This window comes from Danio aesculapii, chromosome 21, assembly GCF_903798145.1.
Source record: "Danio aesculapii chromosome 21, fDanAes4.1, whole genome shotgun sequence".
NCBI classification, from domain to species: Eukaryota; Metazoa; Chordata; class Actinopteri; order Cypriniformes; family Danionidae; genus Danio; species Danio aesculapii.
Genome location: NC_079455.1, coordinates 174,624 through 197,705, shown reverse-complemented (window position 1 = coordinate 197,705; position 23,082 = coordinate 174,624). Strand labels below are relative to the sequence as shown.

The 23,082-nt window shown below is 43.4% G+C and overlaps 1 protein-coding gene across 2 annotated transcripts; it reads left to right on the top strand.

Moving 5' to 3' along the window:
* Positions 1-412: 412 nt before the first annotated feature.
* sec24a (SEC24 homolog A, COPII coat complex component) lies at positions 413-22,725 on the top strand. 2 transcript variants are annotated; one of them, XM_056445938.1, is made up of 22 exons: positions 413-609; positions 4,030-4,341; positions 5,656-5,979; positions 6,496-6,722; positions 7,920-8,086; positions 8,191-8,293; positions 10,944-11,070; positions 11,152-11,261; positions 12,182-12,294; positions 12,390-12,508; positions 12,606-12,661; positions 13,254-13,460; positions 13,956-14,079; positions 15,182-15,340; positions 16,590-16,763; positions 16,959-17,069; positions 17,266-17,441; positions 18,698-18,835; positions 19,869-19,973; positions 20,709-20,801; positions 21,680-21,783; positions 21,890-22,725. In XM_056445938.1, exons 1-22 carry the CDS (start codon positions 555-557, stop codon positions 22,002-22,004), a joined length of 3,219 nt encoding a protein of 1,072 aa, XP_056301913.1. In that variant the 5' UTR covers positions 413-554; the 3' UTR covers positions 22,005-22,725. The 2 variants fall into 2 exon arrangements, with proteins under 2 accessions (XP_056301913.1, XP_056301912.1); XM_056445937.1 differs by having other exon boundaries at positions 6,493-6,722.
* The last annotated feature ends 357 nt before the right edge of the window (positions 22,726-23,082 follow it).

The following is a 23,082-nucleotide window of genomic DNA, read 5'->3' as shown; positions in this document are numbered from 1 at the left end:
TGATCTCTATATATAGTTGTATTTTTTTAAAGATTATGCAAATGATATTAAAATGAGAATGCAGTGGTTGGGTAGAGTCGAATAAAATGTTTCGTTTTTACTGTTTTAAAATAAATTTTGAGGAATGTCTTGAAATAGATAGTGAACTAGATAAAGGCTCTGGTTATATACTCCAGTATAATCTTATATACTCTTATATTCCAGAATTATAGTGAAGTGGCACACATTCTAAACGTGTTTATTTTACAGCAGTTCTCATTATATTGGCTTTCCCCCAAAAGTGCCCACAGCACACCCCTCCCTAAACCCTGCGCAGCGGCTCCGCTGGCCGAGTTGTTTCCAGGCCGGAGGATCTGGCGCTCCCACAGGAAATGCCACGTGTACCAAGTGCGCAGGCGCCTGCGGATCTGGCGCTGGACTTCCGCTAGAGGAAGGCGCTGTTTCTCAGTCAGAGTTCAGGCGGCGAGGATGAGCGGATCCCCGGGCCTCTGAGCGGCTCTCCGACAGACACACACCCGCCCCCCGCCGCGACCCCCGGTGTCCGGTGCCTCAGGATGTCCAGCGGTCAGTTCGCGCCCCAGAACGGCGCCGGAGACTCGTTCGTGAACGGTGAGTGCGCTGTCCGGTGTGAGGATCAGTGTCTGCCCGGTCGGGGACTCTTTAGGCCGCTTGTCTGAGATGAGCTGTACTGAGCGTCGAGTGACGACTGAGACCCGAGTAAATCCTGGGGGTAAAGTTTAGATTAACCCGCCCGAGAGCTCCAAAGCCTCGGCTTAACCCGCTCGGTGAGTCCGCCGACTCATGACGCAACTCCCGGTCATAGAGGACTAGTCAGCGGTAGGTTTGAGGTGTAGTCAGTGATTTGTGGTTAGTTTGTGGACTTGTCAGTGATTTGAGGTCTAGTCAGCTGTTTGAGGATTAGTATAGGTCAGGTAGCGGCTGGTTGACCCACTCTCTGTAAGGGACAGGTGACACCGACACACTTGTTGAGGAGTTTAAGTTCTGTACCTCTGATAGATTGATATGTCACAGTTCAGGGTCGTTATAAACAATCAAGTGAACGTAAATAAATGTTTATCTGTCAGCCATTTACACATTCAGTGATCTAAAAGGAGCAGTTCACCCCAAAATGAGCGTTCTGTCATCATTATCCTGCACTTTACTAGTTTCTGCATTGTTGAACACAAAAGAAGATGTTTTGAAATATGTTGGAAACCTGTAATCATAGACTTCCAGACTTCTTGTTTTTAGAAGTCAAAGGTTTTCAGCTCTTCTGTAATATCTGCTTGTGTGTTCACCAGAATACAGAACCACTGGAGTGAGTAAATGAGAACTGTCCCTTTAAACACTTCATGATGTGCTTTATCAGGCCCTGAACGCTGTATCAGCTGTCCAGATATTACGGTCATGTGATGTTCCTTCAGGCCACAGTACAGTTTCATGAATGTAAATAGACATTTATAAAATTCAGCTGAAGGGTCTTCAGAAACATGGAGGTAAAGTTGGTTTCGTATTCGCACATTGGTTCATTCGACTGTCTCTATATTGCCTTTCACGCTAATGTGAGTATTCAATCAGAATTAGCATGCTAGTATGACTTCAAAACAACATCAACACTATCTAATTGGCTGTAAACATGGTTGTACATTGGTAGTCATTGGCTGCTAATATGATTTCCCCATTTAGCATTTGCAGAGAATACTTTCCTGAATTATATTATTAAGCAGAATGTCTGAATATCCCAATATAAAACCAACGTCACCTCTATTTCAGAAACTGCAGACCCCGCATTTCTGCAAGTGTTTGTGTTTCCAAAGGGAGACCCCTTTATTGTAGACCCTGTAAACACTGTCAGCATGTAAACACTCAAAGGATTGCAGTTTTTAGTTTAGTTGCTCTGATTTAACTACAGAGAAAAGTACTTTATAAACTTCTAACGTCAACACTGTTGTGGTCTCTTTATCAGAATATAGTTTACAGTCATTGCATGGCCGTAGCAAACATCTTAGCTACAGTTGTGTCAGTAAATGTCATTTCAGTAGATGATTGAGAATAGTTGCACCAGAAATTGAGAATATCATCAATCCACAATAAAATAAATAAGACTTTCTCCAGACAGAACAAAAATGAAATGAGGAATAAATAATGATGATGATAATAATGATAAATAAAGGAAAAACGGAAAATCAAACCGGTCTGAAAAGAAGTAAATGTTGATTAAATGATGACAGAATCTTCATTTTTATCTGCACTTTAACGCTCTTCTGCTCGTGAGACTGATAAACCAGCATCTGTTTCTATCAAGCAGGATTCCTTTTTAACTTGTTTATTTTATAAGACATTACTCAATATAAACTGAGCCAGCATCTGAGCATCCTTTGTACAAGGCCTGCATGAGATTGGAAAAATCTGACACTGCAATATTTAGTTTTTCTGCTGTGTATTATGCAGTTTTACAATTTCACCACACAATTAAACATTTATTTAGACTCTTTTGTATGATTCTGGTGGCATCATGGTGGCGCAGTGGGTAATATGTTCCCCTTACAGCAAGAATGTCACTCAATCAAGTCTCGGCTGGGTCAGTTGGTGTTTCTGTGTGGAGTTTGCATGTTCTCCCCGTGTTGGTGTGGGTTTCCTCCGGGTGCTCCGGTTTCCCCCACAGTCCAAACACATGTGCTATAGGGGAATTGGGTAAGCTAAATTGTCCATAGTGTGTGAATGTGTGTTTATGGGTGTTTCCCAGTACTGGGTTGCAGCTGGAAGGGCATCCACTGCATAAAACATATGTTGGATAAGTTGGTGGTTCATTCCGCTGTGGCGACCCTTGATTAATTAAAGGACTCAGCTGAAAAGAAAATGAATGATTCTGAATTATGCAAAAAATATAATAATAACAGTGTCTGTTTGGTGTGTTCACGCGCAGCTTTTTAGTCCAGATGTGACCAGCATGAGTCCACAACACAGTTGGGTTTTGTTGATGCCTGCTGACTGACATCAGCTTGCTGTGTCCTGGCTCTGACTGACACCCACACCAGTTTTGCACCAGACACTTTCTTACAGTCACTCCATATCTATACATGTGCATTTCCAGCGGTATCCATGTGACGTTTGCAGTATAACCTCAAAACATAAATCCCCAGAGAAATCATACGTTAACATTATACTCCATCATCTGTTTATATTTTCTAAAACTGCTCACCACAGAGTTATGAGGTCAGAAAATATCAATCTGTAAACATCTTTTATATGTTAAATGAGGAAGTAAACATGCCTTATCCATGTGACCAAAAAGGTCTGAGTTTACTGTAGACAACATACTTACTAGAGATTCTGTGAATTAAACTGCACAACCCAGAAGAAACCCCGCTAATCAGAGGAATAAGAGTCGGCTCTCTATAGAACAAACACGACTGGCTTTATTTTATTCTACATTTGTGCATATATGTGACACCTCTCCATTATGAACGTGACCGATGTGAAACCGGCACTCGTGTGACTTTGGTAAATCAAATATAATCATCTGAAAACACTGGCAGAGACATTTTGGAGTATTTTACAGTACTGTCAGATACAAGCCTACACAGTAAACCTAGAAAGGGTTTCGCTATGTTGGTGGAAACCTTATTATTTATTTGATAGCAAGGTTAACCATTACACGGAGCTGCTCATTTGCACAAAAACAGGTGAGTGGGCTTTATAAACCACCTGTAATAACACTCTTCTCTCTATAATAAATACAATACTCACTCTCCCCCTGCTAACTCCAGCACTAGATCCTCTGAGCACTGACAGTTCCTCTGTATAATCAGCACTAGTTGTGTGTACTGCCTGTTCTTGGTGAATCTCTGAATGCCTCCTCAGCTGTAAGTCTCTTTGGACTCTTTGAACGCAGAGCTTCAGTAGGAGTCCATCCAGATGAAGATTACATTCCAGCTAATCTGATTACATGCCTAGTCTATGATGACCAGTTTACCCCAGTGTGCTCTCTGTGTGTGTTTTACTGGGGATTATTCTTCTGTGCCGCAGGTCCTTCCCAGAATGCAGTTTACCCTTTGAATCCGGGCTTCATGGCTCCGCCGCCGCAGCCGGGCTACATCAGCAGTGTTCCCGCTAAAGGTCTGCCAGCGGGGCCGCAGAGCTGCTACAACACACACCGGCACCAGCCTTCACCTGTCGGCACGCCCAGCCCACTGCCAGCCTCGCCCAATCACAGGCCTGTGCTGCCCGGCCCCCCACAGGCCTCACCCACACCCCCACCGCACGCTAACAGCCACTACCAGCATACACAGCAGCCCAGCAGCTGGAGCAGCACAGCAGCAGTCTTCCAGAGCACAGCCGGTACACACACACTCACAAACCCAGCCACAGATGATACACTCGCATACACGTATACATGCTCACACATATACACACACGCATACATTCATAGTAAGAAGGGTGTGTTCATTTATATCCTAATATAATAAATCAGGGAAACAGATGATGTAAAATGAACTCCCTGCATTAGTTAATACGCTGTGATTATAATTCTGAGCTAAATAATCCAGGTTGATTTAGCCATTATGACTAAAATAGGACTAAAATCATGTTTTCAGTGATTGAAACGAGCCTATAAATGGGCTGTAACTAGGCTATTGTTATAATTTCAGCTTTACTAAATATAGTAATTATTATTTATTTAATATTCATGAAATATTTGTTTTATATTGTAAGATAAAAAGCTTAAGTTTGACCAGGCTCTAGCACTAAATGTAAAAGCAGCAGAGAAAGTTAATGTTTCTGGTTTACTGGGTTAATTAGGCTTGTGTTTGCACATAAACACTGATCAGAGAACAGTGTTCAGAGGATTGATGTTTGCAGAAGATCGAGTGTGTTTGAGCTCCGGCTGTAATGATTGCACTGATCAGTGTTTATAAGTTAATAAAGCTGAAATGAAATCTCTTCATCCTATAACATGATCCTTTCAGGAGATTGATCAGTGTTTTGGGGTAAAGAGATTTTGAGGGGACAGAGATCTAGCCTTCTAGCACAGTAACACTGACAGCACAGACGTGCATTAGGGTTCATGTGTTTTAAAGCCATGCCGGTTAAACATTCACAGCAAATCTGGCTCCCATTCAGTTATTATTTTAGTTTCTGCAGCGCGTACACTTGAGGAGAGCGATATGTGCCAAGCCAAAGCCTGTCTAACAGATCATAATTACAGGATTAGGTTACCTTCAAAATCTGATTATCCTAAAACTGTCAAAACCACAGCAGATGTACATATAAACACATTTGGTTATTGTGTCTGAAGGGAAATTGAAAGGAAACATGTCTTAAAGAGACAGCAGACTAATATACTCCACATGCTGGTCATTAAGGCCTAATTCACCCCAAAATATGTCAGATATATTTCACTATTCCTGAATCTATTAATTTATATCTCGTGCTGAACACACACACACACACACACACACACACTGCAGAATGTGGGGGAACAAACAATTCCTGGATGTTGATGCCAAGAAAAAAAATACTCTAAGTCATTGGTGGAGCAGAAACTGTTGGGTTACACTCATCATTTGGGTTACATTATCATTTATCTGTGTTAATCTGCATGTGTTTATGTGAATGTCCAGTCTAAAGCCCAGTGTGTTCAATCCTCCACAGCTCCACCTGCACTAAATGTCATGGCTCCGCATCAGACGTTTGGTCCTCCACCTGCAGCCATGAGAGGAACTCCACCCCTGACCGTCCCTCCACCCACTGTTGCCCCGCCTCCATTTGCTGCTGTCCCACCTCCATCCACAGTTGTCCCGCCACCACGTGCTGGTGTCCCACCTCCATCAGCTGTTGCCCCTCCTCCTTTCGCTGCTATTCCACCTACATCCACAGTTGTCCCGCCACCACGTGCTGGTGTCCCACCTACATCAGCTGTTGCCCCGCCTCCTTTTGCTGCAGTCCCGCCTCCACCCGCTGGAGCACACAGTGACGGTAAGCAACGCCTCCATCACACACCAGCATTCATTACTCGGTTCCACTGAGCTGAACAGTTAAGCATAAGAGGGGCGTGGTTAAAAGTAAGAGGGGTGTGGTTAAAAATAAAAGGGGTGTGGTTAAGCATGAATGAGGTGTGGTTAAGAGTAAGAGGGAGTGGTTAAGAATATTATGGCTGAAGCTCAAACTGGTGTCAAGGAGCCAATCCAAACACATAAGCAGATGCTCAGACTGAATATTGAAGATTATTATAACACGGTTTATTTTCAGTGGATTAACTTGCACAGATTAATTGTTCACCTAAAGAATAACAATGTTGATAAGCAAAATAAACCTTGCACCTTTTGATTTCACTCTGACTTTAAATGTTTTTATGGTTGTTCTGGGTTTGGACAGTGTTCAGGCCTGATGTCAGTGTAGCCTCTTTCCTCGGCTCTGTCCCATGATGCACTACGGTTGTGTTAAATAGCTGATTTTGTGTGTGTGTGTGTGTGTGTGTGTGGTGTTCAGCAGGACCGTATCACCCTGGACAGATGAACCGGCCGGTAGGCAGTGGATACCCCTCACTGCAGCCGGGTTACAGCACAGCGCAGGTTCATACACCTCCAGTGGGACAGATTCATCCACCGGGACAAATTCAACATTCATCAATGGGACAGATTCATCCCACAGCGCAGATTCCTCCTCCATCAGCGGGACAGTTCCATCCTGCAGGACAGATGCCTCCGTCAGCTCAGCAGGTATCAGTCTGTCACTAATAAACCACACATCATAGGAGCTTTGAGGCCCTCAGCAGCAGGTTGTAGGGGTGTGAACCTACACTGCTCTCACACTTCAGTTCAGTTATGATTATCATATCTCCAGTTCAGTTCGATATCTCTGCGCTTTGGCGACGCTTTCCATACACAATTTAATATTTGACTTCATTACACAAGAATAGAATTTAGTCTTTTAATGTAATGTCAGATATATATCACCTGTGCCTTTAATTTGACCTGCTCAGAGCAAACACATGAGCATTTATAGCACATAAACAAATGTAAACATTATCCTGCTTGCTTGTTGAGCAAGTTCTTAAACGCCTATGATTGGTCATTGTGTTCACATGCTCATGTGATTGGCTGTAACGGTCAGCGCTGTTCACCGAGCAGTGATGTGGACTTCACAAAGAGTCAATAAAGCAATAGTTACTGTAATCAGACTGCTTATCCACAGAAAAGGTAAAGTAGGGATTACTCTTCATTGGAAGGTAGTTTAATTACAGTTCCTTATAAACAGTTCACCCAGAAACGCAAGTTAGATGAACACATCAGAGTAGTTTTAAATGTTATCCTGACTCTACATGCTGTGTAATGTTGGAGAACTGGACATTGTGGGCACTTGTGCTCCATATTCTGCACCCGCGGCCGTTTTTCAGTCATTTAAAACCCTCATGTCCCTGTCAGAGCTACAATCCAGCGACATTTGCGTCTATCTTGTGGATATTCCTCAGAGATTCAGTTGTTAGTGTTGGCTTTCTGAAGCATATGTGTCTGCTTTTATAATAGCTGTTGGTTTGTTTTGCCTACATTGATGTTGGCTGGTCAGGAGAATCTATTCCTTCACTTCTGCTGTTAACACTTCAGTTTATACTTTAATTATGCCTGAAAACACAAACACACTGACAGCTACAGCAGCATTGATTGTTATGGGTCAATGATGCTAACATTCAGCACAAATCCATCACTTTCTCCTTCCTGGCTGATCGTTCAGTAATGCCATATCTTATAATTGCACAACAATTATTTGGCAAAAATAAAGAGAGAGGAATAACTCCATCTGTGTCCACCAGGGGGCGTTCCCATACTGCTGTGACGACACCTGTAAACCATCAGTAGATTATTCTTCATTTTAGTGTTGGAGTTTTCTCAGATGTTGTTGTTTGTGTGCATGTGCAGACGGGTCTGAGTCCATCTCTGGCTGCGCTCAGTCTACAGTCACACACTCCGGAGGCGCTACGGGTGCTGAATCTGCTGCAGGAGCGCAGTCTGCTTCCACACACACCGGTGACGCCGCCGCTGCCCTGTCTGCCGCAGGACCTGCAGAAGATGAACTGCAGCCCAGAGTCAGTGCAGAACACACAGCTGCTGCTGGAGTACACCTGCTCATCTGTGCTCTCTGCTCACCCTGTGTGTGTGTGTGTGTGTGTGTGTGTGTGTGTCTCCGCAGGGTATTCCGCTGTACACTGACCAGCATCCCTCAGACTCAGGCTCTGCTGAATAAGGCTAAGCTGCCCCTCGGCCTGCTGCTGCACCCCTTCAAGGACCTGTCTGTAAGTCAGCACACACACACACACACTCACAGGGCTGATCATCACCACACACACTGCCCTTCAGCACAGGCCTTTATCACACTAATGTGAGGCTGAAGTTCAAGCTGTGCATTGTAAGGTGTGCTCATACCATAGACTGTAAAATATATGGACGGAGTATCCGTGACGTCACCCATAGGTTTCTGAAGAGCGCAAAAGAAGCCACAAGTAGGCGCGGCCAACCGTCGCCATTTTGTTCGCGCGTCATCGCACCCACGGCGGGATACCAAACAAGGGTAAAGAGGCGGAGAGTGAGCGGAGCTTGCTTAGACCTGGCAGACAGACTTTACTTTGGGAGAAACGCTTGATACTCTATTACCTGCGACTCGTTTGTGTTCTGACCACATGTGCTTGGCTGTACACTATATCAATAAAGTGTTTAGACTTTTAAAAACACTGTAGTAATACATTGAGCCACTAAACATTGTTCTTATGACGTTTTTCTACAGGAGGAAACGTGAATTACTTCCAAACACTTCAAATATAGTGTGTGTTAGTAAATGCAAGACTATTGATGAACTCCAGCATAACACTGTATGAAAACGCTTCAGATGACTGTTCTAGAGCCTACAGCTAATCAATCTGTCACATTCTGGAGTGCTTTACGGGTCTAAAGAAAAATATAAATGATAAATGATCTTAAATAAAACAAATACATTTATAGAGATGGTGTATAAGTATATAACTTTACTCACGTGGGAAACGGAGGCCACGTGAATGGTTTGTGAGCACAATTAAATGCACACAGCATCCCATATCATCTGATAATAGTAAGAAATAAGTCCAAAAGGCAGCTGACTGTGTAAAGCCACATAAAACAACACAAAAATACGATGAATATGCCGAGATCAGTGGCTAATCTGCCGGATTCAGCTGAGGTGAAGTGACGGCGACCAGCGAGACCTAGCTGTCACTCAAGTGGCCACGCCCTTAATTATGCAAACTTAAAATAACCTAATATAAAGGAAATGGATGAGTTATAAAAAAATTCACCCCCCTCACAGTTGTCATGGAGGGTAATAATAGCTATATGAACCAAAATCGTTCTTTGTACCAGGCTGTAAACACCTTTTTTTCTGCTGTAAAGTTGGTCATTCTAACAGTGGGCTCAATTGCCACTTGCTCTATTATGGAGCCAGGACTAGCGGAATTTTGATGAATTGCAGTTTCAGTTACTTCCGTATTGGCCTCCCGAGGGAGAGCGGGAGGTTGCCGCTTGGCTCATACCCATCAACCCTCCTGTTTTTCCCATGGTTCTGCTGTAATTTACTCTTCTATCTGCTATCATCCTGATAAATAGTTGTCTTGTGTTTCCATGGAAGGTGTCAATAACATCTACACAGACCCGATCCTCCATATATACACAGTACCACCAGGGGGAAGCGTGCTCTGAAATCTGAAGAGCTGTTTGAGTAAATTATGCTGTGCTTATATCTTGGCTTGACAGTACTTTGAAATGAATATTTAAGTGACTGCCGGACGCTCCATAGTGAAGAAGAGACGCTGCTCAGCAATCAGCTTCTGTACATAGGAATTGAATAAGTGAAAAGTGGACACTATGGGATTTGGGTGTGTTTAAATGTAAAAATACACATACTAATATATAAACATATCCGTCTTGGCTATCGCTTTCAATAGGCTGAACGGTTTAGTTTTCTATATTTAATGAAACTGCTCTGAATTAAAGTGGAAGTGAAGCAGTCAGTCAAGTTTACGTTATTGGGTTTCTGCCATGTGGGTTTCAATAAGGTCCAGTGCCGACATAATGGGGGCGTGTACTTTCATTTTCACTGCTCAAACTAAGATCAGTGCGGTTTTTCACATGGCAGGTTTTTACGTCCTTCATACATGTTGAGAGATCAGCTCGAAGAGGGAATGTGTCTTGACAATTCACAAAGACGTCACTCACTATAGTGTGAAGTCATGTGCTTTAATCGCAATGTAAATCCCCTCGTCAGACAGCGCTGCACCAGCATGAGAGAGTGGACCAAAGCGGATCGAACTAAAGGTATTAAAAACAGAAAAATAGAAAAGGTATAAATATATTTGTATATATTAGACCCACATCTGATGCTTGTTGTGCACCAGCTCTGCAATGCACGTCCACAACCTCACGCATTGGGTTAAATTAGGCTCCCTGTTCAGTCCATTACTTCCACTGTATCTGTTCAGCTGAGGGAACAGAACCAACCCCGTGATGTCAGACACAATGAGATTCCAAGGAGGCGGCGTCATAGCTCTAAAAGCTATAGTAGACCATGCTCTTTTCTTCTAAATAATTTCATTAATCGAGTTTAATATATTTTTATTAGTGGTGAAGTGGAGATCAATGTAGAAAATAATGTAAACTTAACTGAGAGCTTCACTTCCACTTTAACAGTGTTAGGGTTTTGGGGGAATTGAATGCTCTGAGTGGAGTTAACTAGCACAATCTTATTGTAAAGTGTTCCTTGACTGTTAACTTGTTTGTTGTGAAGCTCTTGCAGATGTTTAGATGTTAGTTTGCAGTCTGGAGCTCTGAGGTGTTCAGGTTAACTGTACCTTCATCAGCTGTAAATGATCTGACATTATTTTTATGATCACATTATTAATGGTTGATCTGCTCTTCCAGCAACTCCCCGTGGTGACCTCCAGTAATATCGTGCGCTGCCGCTCCTGCCGGACCTACATCAACCCCTTCGTCACCTTCATGGGCCCGACCAAGTGGAAGTGCAACCTGTGTCACCGAGTCAATGAGGGTGAGTGTGAGAGTGTGTGTGTATGTGTGTGTTAATAATGCCGCATCCCCTCTGAATGATGGAAACGTGTGTTTTTTTCAGTCCCAGAGGAGTTCATGTATAATCCCGTCAGCAAGTCATACGGAGCTCCTCACAAGAGGCCGGAGGTCCAGAACGCCACCATTGAGTTCATCGCGCCGTCAGAATATATGGTACGCTCCATCTCTGAGATTAACCCTGCACTGCTGCTGATCACGGGGAACTGATCACCGTGAGGCCTCTCGCCATCATCAGTATATTGAGTATCATGTAACACACTCAGGGGAATGTGCTTAACCGTGTGGGATCTTATAATTAAACCTATATTAGTTAAATATTGATTAATCGAACCACTTTAGATCATATGAGCCGTAATCATCAATACATACATTTAAATGCATTCTGGTATGTTTATTTTTAATGCAGTTTTTGTGCCTCGGTTTCTCAGACTCATGCGTACTATCAGTCCATAATGGTGCTGGAAAATAGAATTAGTGTGTCCCAAACTGTAGTGTGCTGACAGGAGTATGCCAAAGCTTCCCGGATGCTCTATTATTGGTGGTGTAGAAGCTGTTATACACTAACCACTAATATTACCCACAATACATTGCTCGTTGGACATGAATCTGTAAACTACAAACGTGTGTAACAGGTGTAAACAAACTACAAACATGGAGGACACACAAGACCAACCATCAAGTAGAGAGGCTTCGCTAAAGATGTTTTAAAGCTGCTTTATTAATATCTAGCCAACTGGACATTATGTAAATCCTGTTTTCTGTGTTTTATTTCATCTGCAACAATGATTTCTCTGCATGAAAGACTCGCCAATGGCAGATGAACCTGCTGCTGATGAAGCTCAATAAGGAAGATGATTAAATATGATAGAAATATGGATGATGTGTTGAGATGATTGACAGGGCTCGTAACTAAGCAACAGAACGGTCCATTAATGAGGAGGTAGTTTGTCCCAAAGCTCTCCTCCTCTTCTGTTACACACTCTAACGTGTGTCCTTTATTCACAGAGTAAGTGCTTTTAGGATGCAGCATAAGTATTGGCACACAGCATCAGTGTTTTTTTCCTTCCCCGCAGCTCAGGCCTCCCCAACCCGCTGTTTACCTCTTTGTCCTGGACGTATCCCATAATGCAGTGGAGACGGGCTATCTGGATGCCGTCTGCCGCTCTCTACTGGATAACCTGAGCTCGTAGGTGACCCACACACACACACAGCACTGTGTTTGCTTTTCGTGTGTGTGTGTTCTCTGATCGGTGTGTGTGTGTGTGTGTGTGTGTGTTTCAGGCTTCCCGGAGACGCGCGCACGAAGATCGGCTTTATCACGTTCGACAGCACCATCCACTTCTACAGCCTGCAGGAGGGGCTTTCGCGCCCGCAGATGCTCATCGTGTCTGACATTGATGGTACACACACACACACACACACACACACACTTCTGTTGCTCAGAGCTGATGTAGATGCAGGAGATCAGATGTGACGTGTGTTTTCTTCCTCCCTCAGACGTGTTTCTGCCCACACAGGACGGCCTTTTAGTCAATCTGAACGAGTGCAAAGAGGTGAGCGGATGTGCAGGACACACTACAGAAATACCAGAGCAAATTATGGACAGTTTACTCGCAAAATCTTCTGAAAATGCTTCATAAACGTCGTATTTGATGGTTAAATGCATGTTAATGAGGTCTTTTCTTTCATTCTGGGCAATTTGCATAATCCCACCTTTAAATTAAAGTTTTGTAAATTGCAGACATGCAGATGTTCTAGTCTGAGTTTTCCTCCCTGCGTGCACTAATAGGCCGTATGCCTAACAATGGGCACAGTGTTAGCGCACAAAAGCCCTATGAATAGCCACAGTATTTTCAGTCAATAGTTTAGCGTGTAGTAGGCAGGATTAAAGTAATGTGTTCATGTTTGAGAGTAAAATATCAGGTCTTTCAGCATTTGGCGCTGTTATGAACACCACTGCAAATACTCAATGTTGTTAATAAAACACTCTGAAAGTGTGAATAATCATGCGCAGTGTTTAAGTCTCGTCATATCAATATTGTGCATGTTCGTTATTATAATATATTTAGATGTATCCATCTATGTGTGTGTGTGTGTGTGTGTTTGTGTGTGTGTGTGTGTGTGTGTGTGTGTGTGTTCATCTAGCTGGTGCAGGATCTGCTGTCCAGTTTGCCGCAGATGTGGCGCCAGACGATGGAGACTCACTCCGCTCTGGGCCCGGCGCTGCAGGCTGCCTTTAAGCTGCTGTCGGCCACCGGCGGGCGCGTCTCGCTCTTCCAGACGCAGCTGCCCACGCTGGGCATCGGGGCGCTCAGACCCAGAGAACAGCCCAGCACCAAGACACAGGCCAAGGTCAGCAGATAGCCTGAACTCTGCTTTAATCAATGCTGTGATGCACTGCAACAGCTTCATTTAATTATTGATGCAGGAAAACACCTTTAACCCACAGACACACACACACAAGCACATGGAGAGATACACACACACACACACACAAGCAACGCATAATCACTTGCATAGATATTCACATGCACACACAGAGACACACACACAGATATACACACACACATACACGATCACGTTTTAATACACACACTCACAAATACACGCTCACAAACACAGATATATATATATATATATACACACACACACACACTCACAAATATACACCCAAATACTGATACATACTCGGAGGTACACACTCACACACTAACTCACTCACAGAGTTAAACACTTACACAGATACACACACACACTCCCTCACACAGAGAAGTACACACAGACAGTAGTGCATCTCTTTGACAGCAGTCAGAGTCTGGTTAAATGTTGTGTGTGTTTCCACTGCAGGACGTCCAGCATCTCAGTCCTGCTACAGATTTCTACAAGAAGCTGGCTCTGGACTGCTCTGGTCAGCATGTGGCGGTGGATCTGTTCCTGCTGAGCGCTCAGTACTGTGATCTGTCCTCTCTGGGTGAGTCTATACACACACACACACACGGCCAACATCTTCAAGGATGCAGCACAGGAATAACACTTACTATATTAAAATATCAGAGGCAGCACTGTTCACATTACTGAAGGTTTAGCAGATTTAGCAATACTTTACATTTAAATCACGCGCTGGGTGACGGTCGAGCTCGCTTTCTACTATTAGATATAACAGCCTTGCATGATGATCACATCCATATTCTGGCAGCGGTTTTCCATCAGTAAGTGTGTTTAAGGTGGAGTTTCCCCAACCTTAGACTGAATGTGGCTTTATGCAACACTTGGGGTTTCAGGGTATCCACAGTGTCTTAAGTCTTAATGTCTTTAATGTCAAAAGCAAATATTTTTGGCCTTAAGAAGTCTTAAATCTCCAGAAATAATGTGTTGTAGGTCTTAAATCTGTTTTAATGTGTCTCTTAATTTCCCTTTGTTCATGAATAGCTGCCCAATCTGGCCATTAACACCCATACAATCACCAACAATCACCAACAATCACCAACAACCCATCTCAATAAACTTTACCTTTTATTCACAAACAGCATTTAGTTTCTCTCCTTACAGTAACATTAGTTTAAAAGTTCTCCATTTATTTACTGCAGGAGATACTGTCCTGACCTGTGCTTTTATTATTAAATTATTATTATTGTATTAAGTTATAGTCATTTTTAATTGAAGTAAATCTTTTCCAACTGGAGTATTCTAAAACTTTGCATTTAGCTCTGTATAAGTCTAAAATGTCCTTCATTATGGTCTTAAAAATGTCTTAACTCGGTGAGACCTGCAGAAACCCTGCGGTTAAGGGACCCTTAAGGGACATATTTAATAGATAATCTGTGTGTTCTGTGAGGTTTCACTTATAGAAACCCCTGAGTAACATTTAAGATTGTTTTATGCAACCCCTTTAAGTGTAAGGGAAACATAAGGGCCAAAATTACCTTTAAGGTGTTTCATGCAACCGGGCATGTTTCCATCATTCTTCAAACTATCCTCTTTAGTCTTCAACAGAATACAGAAACAGTGTAAGTGAGTGATAATTTTTAGCTGAGCTGTGTGTTTAATGTTGGAATCATCGGTGTCTCCTGCAGGCTGTATATCCAGATACTCTGCTGGAAGTGTGTTTTACTACCCTTCCTACCACACGCTCCACAACCCGGCTCAGACGGAGCGCTTCCAGAAGGATCTGAAGAGATATCTCACGCGCAAGATCGGCTTCGAGGCCGTCATGAGGATACGCTGTACTAAAGGTGTGCACACATGATCAATAATACAGTATACTATGATCATGAACATGCTACTGTTATTATAGGCACTGCGAAATACAGTAAAGCACCGTTTATTTAGTGTTGGGCAAAGATTAATCGAGTAATCACATCCAAAATCAAAGCTTGTTTTGACATAATATATATGTGTGTGTGTGTGAGTGTGTGTATATTATGTACATGTGATACGCATGCATACATACATACAAAATTATACAAAAACACCTGAAATTACATTTATTTATAATTTGTATCATATAAAGATATATTTAATATTTACATATAAATAAACATTTTCTTGAATATATGCGTGCATGTGTGTATTTATATGTACATAATAAATAAATAAATATATATAACACGCACACTCTTATATTATGTCAAAACAAACTTTATTTTGGATTATTTTTTGCCCAGCTCCGAATATTCAATATTTTTAATATGCTATAATTCTGCTATTAATAAAGAGTGTTGTATTAGTGGTTGTTCATCACAGTGCAGAATGATTGAACACTTAATTAGCTGATAATTCTCAGACATTCACATGTTAATCTGCCTTTAACATGCTGATCTGCCTATCTGCAGGCCTGTTGTTCGTTCACTGAGGGTATTGAATGGAGCTTTACTATAACAGTGCTCATTTAGCTCATCCTAATGTTGTTAAAGGACCTGTGAAGTGCTTGGAAATGTGCAGTTTTATTCAGTGTTTGACCTAATCTTAACTGAAACATGAGTAGAGGGTGGAACTTAGAGTAGCTCCTCCCCCTTTTGATAAACAGCCAATAGCGTTTGGTTAAAATCCCTGAACTCAACACATCAGACTCATGACAGCCCATAATAGTAATATTAGAGTAAATACATACATGAAACATACTGAAACTAACATCAGAGAAACTTTATTTTAATTTCACGCCACCTTGAAATTTGAAGCGGTGCACTTTCTGCTTTAAAGACCTTATCCAGTCACAGGCTTCACACACACACATCCAGTCACAGGCTTCACACACACACATCCAGTCACAGGCTTCACACACACACATCCAGTCACAGGCTTCACACACACACACACACATCCAGACTCCGCATTGCTGATTCTGCCACGTGACTATAGTGAATGATCACACTGTGTTATCGATGCGGGAACCATATATTGTGCAGCCCTAAGTTAGAGTGTGTGTTGAGCTGATGTGTGTGTGTGTGTGTGTGTGTGTGTGTGTGTGTGTGTGTGGCTCAGGTCTGTCCATACACACGTTTCACGGGAACTTCTTCGTGCGCTCCACTGATCTGCTGTCTCTGGCCAATGTGAACCCGGACGCCGGATTCGCCTTGCAGATGAACATCGAGGAGAACCTGCTGGACCTGCAGACCGTCTCCTTCCAGGCCGCGCTGCTCTACACCTCCAGCAAAGGTGTGTGTGTGTGTGTACGCAAGTGCATGTGAGAAAGTGAGTGCATGTGTTTGAGTGTGTGAGAATGCGTGTGGGTGTGTGAATGTGTCTGTGTGCCTGTGTGTCTATGTGTGCGTTTGCAAGAGTGTGTGCGCATGAGTAAGTGAGTGTGTGTGTGTGTGTGTGTGGTACTCACCATGTCTCTGTGTTCTTCAGGAGAGCGGAGGATCCGCGTTCACACACTCTGTTTACCTGTGGTCAACTCTCTGTCAGACATCTTTGCTGGAGCGGATGTTCAGGCCATCACCGCTCTACTGGCCAGCATGGGTACGCATTTTCCAGCATTCTTCAGAGTATCTCCCTCTGTGTTCAACAGAAGAAATAAGCTGAATAGTGAGGCCTATTTGAGTGAACTGGGCCTTTGAAGCAGGAGAGTCACTGAGCTGTGTGTGTGTGTGTGTGTGTGTGTGTGTGTGTGTGTGTGTGTGTGTGTGTGTCTCTCTCTCTCTCTCCCTGTGCTCAGCTGTGGACCGCAGTGTGACGGCGAGTGTGTCGGACGCTCGTGACGCGCTGGTGAACGCTGCAGTGGATATGCTCTCCTCGTACCGCAGCTCAGTGCTCACCGTCCCTCAGCCGGGTCTGCTGGCGCCCGCGTGTCTGCGCCTGTTCCCGCTCTACATCCTGGCCCTGCTCAAACACGTACGACACACACACACACACACTCACACACTGCTGCTTAAACATGTACGGCACTCACACACACCTCCTACACTTTGGGCAGTACACTGATTTAAAGGTGTATTAATGCTATAACACAGTAATGCCTCATTGATTTCCATTATAATCACATGTATTGATTGACCGCATATAATCCTGCACTCCTGATTGCTGCTGGTTTTGCCTGTAGGGATTAAGGGAGACAGTGTGCAGAGCTCAACAATAAGGACTGCCTGATGACCCGGGTCCAGTGTGTGAGACGCTCAGGGCAGTAGACAGTATTGTTAGTGGCCCGATCGGGTTTCATTTGGCTGTGTCTGTGTCAGCTTCACACCTAGATGTTTATTTCTGAAGCTGTCTCATTTGCCCAGCTAGCGCGGTTCATTTGGCATATATGAATCCAGCAATTGCACTCAGATGCACACCAAATTGATCCCCTGTATGAGGTGGTCTCGACTCGATCGAAATGAACTCTGGAGCGGTAAGCTACAAATAATGAATTCCTTATGATTAGTTATTTGCCTACGATGATGATGAAACCGTCGTCCATCGCGATGCTTCACATTAGACATCATACGATGCCAAATTAGTCGACATCGCCCAACCCTACCTTCTATGTGGAGTTGTGCGCGTGCGTGTGTTCGTGTGCGTGTGCGTGTGTGCGCGTGCGTGTGTGTGTGTGTGTGCGTGTGTGTGCGTGTGTGTGTGTGTGTGTGTGTGTGTGTGTGTGTGTGTGTGTGTGTGATCATTGCACACTAATCTTGATAAGTGTGAGAAACTCTAAATGCCCCCTCAGCTGTCAGAACACAGTGAGTGTATTCCTGCACACACACACACTCTATAATCTGCTGTTTTACTCCGCTGAACTCCATATTAAACACAGAGACTCTTCAGCACAGGCCGATCTAAAGGGTTAATGCTGCACACTGATGATCAACAGGAAGAATGACGCACTGTCCCTCTTCCCAGCAGAGAAAACCAGCAGTAATCAAGAGTGCAGGATTATATACGGTCACGGCTTTACAATCAATAAATGTGATTATAATGGAAGTCAATGGAGGAAAACAGCAGCAACATCACCAAAGAGGAGTCTGAAGAACACACGAGGGTTAAACCTAGACAGTAAACAGTAATGAAGCGAACTGAAATGAGCAGGGAGTTTAACAACAGCAACAAAATGAATGCTAATGTGAAAATGTGAACGTATAATAATAATGTTCCTCCTCCTGCTCCTCCAGAAAGCGTTCGGCACGAGCAGCAGCACACGTCTGGACGAGCGCATGTTCTGCATGTGTCAGCTGAAGCAGCAGCCGCTGGCGTACGCCATGCTCAGCATACACCCCAGCCTGTACCGCGTCGATGACCTGACGGACGAGGTCAGTGGACACACACACACACACACACACACACACACACACACACATACAGACAGACACAGCATGGATTATGATCCTCTATCGCTGCAATGGATTTCTGGTAATTCAGCGAGTCCATGACGGATATATCAGTCGACCATCAGTGTTGGAGAAAGTTCCTTCTGCCAGTAATGCATTACAATATTAAGTTACTCCCTAATAAAGTAGCTAGCTGTGTTCCTTGGTGACTTTCTATGGTAAATAGTGTGTTGCATTACTTAAGTTACGTCTCCTTCCCTGCCCCGAGGCTTGAGCTCTTTCAGAACTTGCAGGTTTTTTAATAGAGGAGCTCTGCACTGAACAACACACTGAATAACCTTCATTTACCTTTAAACACACATCAGTAATAATAATGTAGGAGAGCGTGATCTTCTGATCTCCTGAGCTAGAGCTCTACATGCTGTATATACAGATGAATGAATGTTTAAAGCAGTGTGTTTACTGCTGTTTTTAGTCTTATTAGTGCAGTAAATCAGACTATAATCCACTTCTCCTGTTCTACAGAATAATCAGAATACCTCCAGCATTGCAGAAATGTAAGCCTGAGCCGTCTCGCTTTCTGTCTGCTCCTGCAGTCGCTCATCCACTGCTGGATTTTAATTCAGCGATTTATTATTAAAAGATAATTAACTAAGCTAAAAGTGATCTGCATTGCATTCTTAAAACCCTCAACTCTTATTACTGTGTTTGTTTTTTCATTAATGCATTACTTTACTGATTACTTAGAAAAGTCCTATTATTCTGTGACTGTGGTTATTTGTAATGCGTTTCCCCCAACACTGATGAGCACTCGTCTCCAGCTTATAGCACTGTTATAAACACCTCTGCATATACAGTCTGAATATTCTTCAACTCTCTAACAGTGTGAATAATAGATGATTATTCAAGTGTCCATGATATCAGTAATGAGATCATCTTAATATATAGAGTTATTCAATATGTCTGATTGTGTGTGTGTGCGTGTGCGTGTGTGTGTGTGTGTGTGTTTGGGCAGGGTGCGCTGAATGTGAACGACTGCACGATCCCTCAACCCCGAGTGCAGCAGCTGTCTGTGGAGAAGCTGAGCCGAGACGCAGCCTTCCTCATGGACTGTGGATCAGTACGTACACACACACACGATCAGTAAAATACACCATAATCAGCTAAAACTGAAATACTTGCACACATATAATAAATATCATCTGTACAAAATATTAGACTGAGTGTAGTATGAATTTAATGATAAAATTAATTTATTATATAAAATGTGATGTGTGTGTGTGGGGAAATATATGCACACACAAAAACACACGCATATACACTCACTCACATATGCATGCGCACACACACACACACACACACACAATAATAAGCATTTATAGTTACAGTAGTCCTAGGATGCCCACACTTGGTCCTTGAGTTGCCGGTGTCCTGCCAAGTTTAGGTCCAACCCCAATCAGACGCACCTGGGCCAGCTGATCAAGCTCTTACTGGGCTTTCCAGAAACATCCTTGCAGGTTTGTTGAGGCAAGTTGGTGTTAAAATCTGCAGGACACCAGCTTTCCAGGACCGGGTTTGGACACCCCTGCAGTAGTCCCGAATAAAACCCAAAGTTCTGTGTTTTTTGTGGGTCTGCCAGTGTTCAGATACACAAATTGAGTAATCAATATAGAAATATTGGCCAGAACATTAGAAACAGCACACGTGGTCCCCCGAACATACGGCTAAAATAAACGGACGGATACTTGCGTGATCTTCATTAATGCACACACTGCTGCGCTTGACCAATCAGAGTGACGTATTCTGCTGACACGCACACACTGTGGCTCCTCCCTCACACTCTGCTCTCTTTCAGGTCCTGTATCTGTGGATCGGGAGAAACTGTAATCCAGCTTTCCTCACACAGGTGCTGGGAGTGGACGGCTACGCTCATCTTCCTCCCAGCATGGTACACTGACCATACACACACATTTACAATACACACTTCATTTCTGAAGCACACTTAAAACAGCTGCTGAACTGCACACAGTCACACAGACAGAAATAATGCAACGTACAGCACTGTGCAAAAGTCTTAGCCCCCCTGTTACACTTGTAGTTTTAGTGAGTGTATCCTGACGTTATATAATACTTCTCATTCTCTATTAAAAACCACCAGGAAATACAGATTATAGATGGAGTTTATAGCTCTAATAGTTCCTGTCTTGGTTTGATCTGGAGTTGTGTCAGAGCTGCTGTCAATATTCCCTGAATACAGACCAGGCAGGTTTTATTTCAGCATGGCATTCCTACTAGAAAGCACCTCATTTGTAATAGTGGTATTGTCCAGCATGCTAATGATCCCAAACACACCGCTAATGTAATGAAATCATCTTTAGAGAGGAAAACAGCTGATGAAATGGCCTGCACAGTCCCCAGACCTCAATATTAGTATGTACAGGCAGTGTGAGATTCACCTGGAGAGAAAAAGAAGATGGAAGATGCTAAATCTGATGAAGAAAGGCTGAGGGCTGCGTGATATTAAACAGCACATCATTTCAGAAAAGACTCTGCTAAAGAGGTCACGCTAAACACACTCTTGATGCTGGAGTTTGATTGCAGAAGTAATGTTGTTCTGAATATGGTGTACATCTCGTCTGTTTGTGTATTAAAGGTGTAGTTCAGGATTGTGCTCCAGTCTGCCTCCTAAAGCTGCTGGTGGCCTCAGATTTGCACTGTCTGTAAACCCTGAGTCCTCTGATCAACTCTGAAGGCTCTGCTAAACATTTGAGCATGCAGTGTTAGTGTGTGTGTGTGTGTAAGTTGTGTATGCATGCGTGTCCGCAGACGCAGCTTCCCGAGCTGGACACTGCAGAGTCGTGTCGGATGCGGGCGTTTGTGGACTGGCTGCGGGAGCGGAGGCCGTTTCACCCGCTGCTGCACGTCATCAGGTCAGAGACGCAAACACACACTCAAATACATCCTCATAATGATGTGTAAGCAGTTACCGTGGTGTTTACTGTGGTAATGTTGGTGTGTGTGTGTGTGTGTGTTCAGAGACGAGTCTCCGCTGAAGGCCGAGTTCCTGCAGCTGATGATTGAGGACCGCAGTGAATCTGCTCTCTCATACTACGAGTTCCTGCTGCATCTACAACAGCAGAGCTCCAAATGAAGACACACACACACACACACGGTCAATACTGACACATATACATATACACAGAGAAGCACTCACACAAAATCAAACATACAAACACACACACACGCACGCACGCACGCACACAGAGAGCCGCTCATCAAACTGCATCTCTAATTTATTGCCTTCCACTAACCCGTGATGTAGGAAGACTCTTTCTTATGAATTTGTACGATCTTTATAACGCAGCGCAGCGCTCAGACCGTCTGTCTCTCTGTCCGTCTGTCTGTCTGTCTTCATTAATTTATGCGGATCACAGACTCCGTGCCGGCCTCGCGCTGGACGAACGCCTCTGCAGAAATCATGCTTTGTAAGTAAACCATGCTCGATGTGGGCAGACTGTGATCTTCAACATGTATATTGATAAAGCTATATTCAGAGAATAATTTTAGTAAAAACCATGTTCACATCATTAAACGAACACAGATCATCCGCTCTCCAAGAGGAATCTTTATTGGATGAGTTCAGGAAAGCTGAGTGTGTGTGTGAGTGTGTGTGTGAGTGAGAAATGAGTTTCTATAATCCTCCTGCAGAATAACACACTTCACACACACCCCCTGATGGACAAACCCACTCTCTTCATGTTTTATAATGTCAGGTGTGTTTTCTGAGCTGATTTGTAAATCCTCTGCAGTTTTGTACATGTGGGAATGAGATGCGCATTAAAGAGGAGGCCTGAGCTGCTCTCCTGAAACACTGCAGTCTCCAATCACTGATTTACACAGGATCTACACACACACACACTTCAGTCTCACTGCAGATTCTATACACACACATACACCTGTCTGAAAACAGCACAGGATGAGGTAAAGATGGTTTTATACTCACATTCAGACTTCAATGAAACACTAAAGCAGAATTATAAAGGCGAATACAGATGAGTTATAGTGATGTACAAATATATATAGGGTCTGAAATGGCCTGAATGATGACTTCAAAACAACATCAGCACTGTTTAATTGATTGATCAATGCTGTGCTTTGGTAAACACTGGCTGATGAAGATTTTCCCATTTAGAAATGCCAAACAATACCTTTAATACATTATAAGAAAG

Coding starts and splice junctions, on each gene's coding strand:
- sec24a (XM_056445937.1), top strand. CDS start 555: ATGTCCAGCGGTCAGTTCGCGCCCCAGAACGGCGCCGGAGACTCGTTC. Junction 17,442..18,697: donor TCCTGGCCCTGCTCAAACAC/GTACGACACACA, acceptor CTGCTCCTCCAG/AAAGCGTTCGGCACGAGCAG. Junction 19,974..20,708: donor TCCTCATGGACTGTGGATCA/GTACGTACACAC, acceptor GCTCTCTTTCAG/GTCCTGTATCTGTGGATCGG.